The sequence below is a fragment of the Gymnoscopelus microlampas genome, assembly GCF_963454915.1.
Source record: "Gymnoscopelus microlampas genome assembly, chromosome: 16".
NCBI classification, from domain to species: domain Eukaryota; kingdom Metazoa; phylum Chordata; class Actinopteri; order Myctophiformes; family Myctophidae; genus Gymnoscopelus; species Gymnoscopelus microlampas.
In genome coordinates, this window is record NC_139953.1 from 41,855,716 (window position 1) to 41,861,742 (window position 6,027).

The following is a 6,027-nucleotide window of genomic DNA, read 5'->3' on the forward strand; positions in this document are numbered from 1 at the left end:
AGGCGCCGCTCCTTTTCCTTCCTTTCTGATACACGAGCCTAAAGCGACAAGATGGGCCATCAGCAGCTCTACTGGAGTCACCCCCGAAAATACGGCCAGGGATCCCGATCCTGGTCAGTAACACACCGTAACATATGCATTAATGTTATATGTTCACCGTGGGGTCCGTGTGGTGCGGTTTGAGGGTCCGGAACATTGTTTAATCTTAACCCCGCTGTGTGCATCGACCACATGGAGCGGACGGCCGGGGCCGAGCCAATATGGCGGCGGAGGAGGATGCTAAAAATGCTAATCCGTGTTAGCATTATATTAAACATCCCCGAGTGTAGTTGGGTTTATGTCTGGGTTCTGTTGTCGTCGTGTTTAAGTTAAAGTTTGACGTGTTGAGTAAGCTTGTGGTTGCAGTGAATGAGAACAGAAGCATGGTGGGATGCTTCGGTTAAAACATTCCTCTTTTGTTTCTCACCGGTAGGTGAGCGAATAGGGAAGAGATGCTCACTAGTTCACATTACACATATATTCGTTTTCCCCCCCGTTTCTCAGGGTCGGTGCGTATTAAAAAGAAAATAATAAAGTAACAGCGTAAAGAGTTGTCATGATTGATAAAAGCAGGAAGCATCAGAAGCTAAATACTACTTATTTGACGCAGCTGAAGCGCTAAATGTGAGGCTGGTGAATAACGTAAATACATGTGGTTTACATCACTAGGATGATTTCCATGATGCAAATTGTAATAAGCACAGGCTGATATGCCCTGCATGCAAATTACATCTGTGTAAATTATACGATGTCAAAACGGATCTTTTTAAAGCCTACTAGATTTAATTATATACAGCCCCGCACGTGCAGTTGTAGTAAAACACATACATTGATATTGCGCGCATAATCTGGCTTAAGCTCTAAATCACATTATTCAGACCAGGGACCCCTTAGCTGAGACAGATATGGAGCAGAGACCCCCACACTACATACTTGTATACAATTATGTTGCAGATTCAACTCTACCCCTACATCTCGTCAGTGAAAATGGCAAATCTACAAGCTTATATCTGCCATTTTTAGCAAATAAAGAAGAATAGTGATGTTAGGGTTCAAGTGGTTAATATTTGGCGGCCCCCCTGTTGTAACTCTGAGGACCCCAAAGCGGTCCCCAGACCCCTGGTCTAGATATTAAGGCAGTCATGTTTGTTGTGACTAGCACACATGTACAAAACTCATGCTGTGTTGAGGAATTCCATGTACATGTTTTGGCTAGATTGATTTAAATCATCACGTCTGACAGTTTTTGCACAGTGACACAAGGTTTTCCTTCAGTGTGTTTGGAAACATGGGAATACATTAAAGATTCAATAATTATAATAGAATAAGTGTATTTATCTGTATTTTTAATGTTATGATAAAGCCAGCCCAGTACAGTTTCATAATAATAAAGCAAAACGGTGCCACAAAAAAATGCTAGTGTGCAGCTACAGCTGACTCTGCAAAATATAATAATGCTAGTGTTAAATCCACAATCCCATCAACCTCAAACGTAACAAATTCACTGTGTATATATTCCCTTAATATTAGCAGATAGCCTGATCAACAAGGGTTTTCTATAATAGTTACATAGTGTCCATATTGTCATTCATTTTATTTTGTACAGGTGTCTGTATATTTTAACCCCTATAGTAATTCTGTATTGTATATCGTCCATATATTGTAGTGTTGTATTTTGTTCGTTTTTGAGTGGACCCTCATGTGTCTAAAATAACATCGATGTCTTTTCTCTTTTGCTCTCTCCAGCCGGGTCTGCTCGAACAGACATGGACTGATCCGTAAATACGGACTCAACATGTGCCGCCAGTGCTTCAGGCAGTATGCAAAGGACATTGGCTTTGTCAAGGTAACGACACCAGCTGTAACCTTCTCTGTAATGTGGTGCTTACATTTAGAGTTGTACCGATACCAGAAAAGCTGCCGATACAGTCTAAAGATGCTGCTATCGAGTATGCAAGTCTCTGCCATTCAGATACCATGTCATTTATCACGATTCATTTACAGTAATATCTTGAATTGGAGCTGCACTTAAACTATTATTAGTGGTTTTTTTTATTTGTTCCTAGATCAGTGCTTCTCAAACTTTTTAATTTGAGGTCCCTCATAACTCTGAGAGTGTACAAAAGGAACCAGATGGACCCTTACGGGCCCATCTGGTTCCTTTTGTAATCTAACAGACTTGTAAATGTCCTTTTGGAACCCCCTCAGGGTCCCTGGACCCCACTTTGAGAACCACCGTCTTTTAAGATTGCACAATGGTATTGGATAGGTACTCTTAATCGACCAATATTTCAAGTTATGGGTATCGATATCAGGAAGGAGAAAATGGTATCGGTACATATCCAGTTACATTGCATGACGTTGTCACTTGCAGACAAGAAGTGATCTATAAGCTAACCATGCCTTGCATTGACACCTGATCAGTTCTTTTTGGCAAGCGACGCCATTGTACAATAGTGTGAATTAGGCTTTACACTTTGACAAAGACAATACAGGCCATGGACTTGTCCACTATGATGTTAGACCAGTGAATGGGGTCAGTTTAAGGCTGTGACTGTAATTGAGAACTGACTTTAATCAAATGCATTTTAGTTGGTATTCTTTCAGTTGATTTGTTTCCAGTAAGGATGTCATTGTCTAAAATAGTTTGTTTTATGTATAGTATGATTTATGAAAGCAGGGTTATTGCCATGTATTGTTTGCTTGGTATTAAATGCTATTTACTTTGTGTGCACACAGCTGGACTGATCATGCGGATGCAAGAGAGGTGCATAGAAGTTTCCTCGCCTGGGTGTTCTATCTGCAAGGCTGAGATGGAAGGATTCTGCACTGCAAATAAATGTTAAATCTTTTGTTCTAAACAAACATTGCCTGTGGTTATTTTTCAATGATGGATGTGTTTTAGAAATGTTTTTGTTGCTGCAAAGTGCAAACTACAACACTGTTAGCCACCAGAAAATACGTAATTGAGGTGAAGTCTAAGCTATCGGGTCTAATTGTAATATCAATCTGACACTTTGCATGGTTGTTTAGTAATGACCACTAGAATGACATGGGTTAGAATGCCAGGTCAGAAGACCAGTACTTAATTGACAAAAACAATTGGAATCAAATGTGTAGTCTTGGACCGCATCATTCAAATCTCTGTAGTATAATCTCAGTCTAACCTCTTTAATAATAATTGTGTCCCCTTTAGTTGTTTGTATTTGCCAAGGACATTTGCATGTACCTGCAATTGTCTTCTGCATTAGTTAACCTATCCTAACTATTAAGCAGAGCATTAACCATTATAACAGGGAAAGCATGTCATTTTAGATTTTAGCGATGGCTATTAAAAAATGGCAGATATACAAGCTCAAAGTGAGTCACTTTGTGCCGTGAGCTTGTACATCTATTATTTCTGAACATTTTAGAAAAATCGTGAAATTGTTTGAAAAATATTGACTTATGAAAAAGAAGTAATTGGCCTCAGGTCTTAATGGATTGTTAATGCAGTGCTGTAAGAGCGGTTAGGGGTTAAGTGTCATGCTCAAAGACACATTGGTAGAGCTAGGGCCCGAACCGGAGGCCTTTACATTTCCACTCACTGTCCACTGTGATACGGCTACCCTTCATCTTTTTATAGGAACCATAAGTCAACTTGATAAAACTGCTTATATGCCAATATGATACTTGAAGTGTGTTTTGGGATTTTCATCATGTATCTCAAACTAAAATATTCTAAAGGTACTATGAACAGAAGGCATGTGTCAAGTGGAGCCTTTAGGGGGAATCATTTTGTCGAAAGCTGTGATGAATGTCTCTTTTCATGGGTGGCTGGAGTGGAAGGTGGAACTGTGCATTTGGGCTGAAGAGGACAAACTTAACATCAGAGTGTTCCATTTCAGATATACGTTGAAGTTAATACGTTTTATTTTGCTTTTAGAGCAAGGGTTCCCAAACTTTTATGGCCTCGACCTCCCAAAATAATCACATTTGAACAGGGGACCCCCACCCTGATGAGCACTTTTGGAATTGTAGGCATTAATTTACATTTAGTTTGTCTTGGTTCCACAGATAAATATTGTGGAAATAGCTGAACTACAAGCTCACAACGCCTCGCAGTGCGAGGCGTTGTGAGCTTGTAGATCGGCTATTTTCACAATATTAAACAGTAAACCCGAACCAAACCCGCACCCTAACCCTAACCGCACGCGGATGCCACATAGTCGGAGAAAAGGTCTGTCGGATTAACGCATGCCTCCCCTTACATATTATGGCAATTTGGTATTGGGTCTTATGTGCAGATAGCCTTGAGTGAGAACCCCATGGAACCACTGTTCTAGAGAGTAAAAAGGCTGGATGGGGTGTCTGTCAACTCTTGAGATGCATTTGAACTGCATGTTAAGGTGTATCTGGTGAACACCATAACCACATTAAATGGTGTATTTTGGACATGTCAGTATACTAGGTGACATATTTCAAATGTATGAATAACCGGCTATTCAAAAATAGCAGCTATACAAGCTCATAGCGGGGCACCGAGTGCCTCGCTATGAGCTTGTAGATCTGCTATTTTAGCAAATCTTTGAATATACATATATATTTTTAAACAACATTTTTAACTAAAATCTTTTTTTTTTACATTAACCCCTTGAACCCTAACATCCCTATTCTCAGGGGAACATTAGCCAAAAAAAGAATAACATACAGATCTGTTATTTTTTGGCAATGAGGTCTGGTGCAGAGGGAATACATGGCAAACTAAGTAAAGAGGCAAAGGTCAACGTATTGAGGATTTAAGTGATTAAAGAACTGTCTGAAAATACACATGAACATGAATTAATAGAGAAGCTAGCTAACGAGTAAAAAAAAGAACAAAACATAAATTTGCACTAATGATAGTGCTGTCAAACTATACTGAAGCTATCTATGAAAACGTTTACAACACAATTGTATAAAATATGTAGTGGGGGTCCCTAATTCATCTCTTCCTCAGCTAAGGGGTCCTTGGTCTGACCCCTGATCTACAGGTGTGATTGACCTAGCTGAGTTGTTAATCAGTGCACCATTTATCCCTAAATTGCACTGCTATTTAACTGTCCCGATTCTACCACTTTCAACCGGGCGTCCCTACAGGCTCTATGCTCAGCAGCCATATTGGAAATAAATTGGGCCTCTTCCTTACTACCTTCACAGGTATTGCCAATGATACTAATGAAGGCTCTGTTCCATTCTGGTCAAACAGAGTCAGGGTGTTGATATGGTGCATGTTGGCTCACTGGAAACACTCTGCCACACCAGTGGGTCTCAAAGTGTGGTCCAGGGGTCATAAGGTTTCCAAATGGCCCCTTTCGGGTGTGTAACTCTGAGAGTGTACAAATGGAACCAAATGGACCCTTCGGGGTACATTTACATCCTTGAAATTTAAAAAGTTTGAGAAACACTGTGCTACACTAAATGGAACATTGGTAACACCTGTGAAGGAAGTAAGGAAGAGGCCCAATTCCTTCCAATATGGTTGCTGTGCTGTGCATATTCAAAATCTAAAAAGAAAATCAGCTCAAAAAACTAGTTGCTATGCAACACGATGATCCCCCCCCACACACACACTGACAGCTGCTCAATGAATGGTTGTTTTTTTTAATCCTCAGTGGAGTAAATGGTTATTATAAATGTAATCTATTTACATCACTTTTCAAAAGCGCTTACAGGGTGCTTTTAAAACAATCAAGGAAAGATGACAGAACAGAAATGGGACGAGGTTTGTTTGTTTTTAGATGTTAGTGGATGTTAAACATGACAAGTGGAGCATGTTGTTGACTCCAGGCTGTGAAACAGGGTTTTTTTCTGGCTAGTTTTATTCAGAGCAACAGATGGAGGTCTTCAGTCAGGTGGAACCATGGCTTTCCACCATCAGTTCCTCTATGTCAGTGTTTCCCAAACTAGGGGTCTGGACCCACATTATTTTGTGAGGGTCCTCAGATGATTTTAATGTGCAAAATTGTT

General features: G+C 40.1%; 1 protein-coding gene across 1 annotated transcript; it reads left to right on the plus strand.

The window, feature by feature from the left end:
- Positions 1–2,904, plus strand: rps29 (ribosomal protein S29). Its single transcript, XM_084082921.1, has 3 exons — positions 1–113; positions 1,786–1,885; positions 2,779–2,904. Exons 1-3 carry the CDS (start codon positions 52–54, stop codon positions 2,785–2,787), a joined length of 171 nt encoding a protein of 56 aa, XP_083939047.1. The 5' UTR covers positions 1–51; the 3' UTR covers positions 2,788–2,904.
- Positions 2,905–6,027: the final 3,123 nt, after the last annotated feature.

Coding starts and splice junctions, on each gene's coding strand:
- rps29 (XM_084082921.1), top strand. CDS start 52: ATGGGCCATCAGCAGCTCTACTGGAGTCACCCCCGAAAATACGGCCAG. Junction 114..1,785: donor GGCCAGGGATCCCGATCCTG/GTCAGTAACACA, acceptor TGCTCTCTCCAG/CCGGGTCTGCTCGAACAGAC.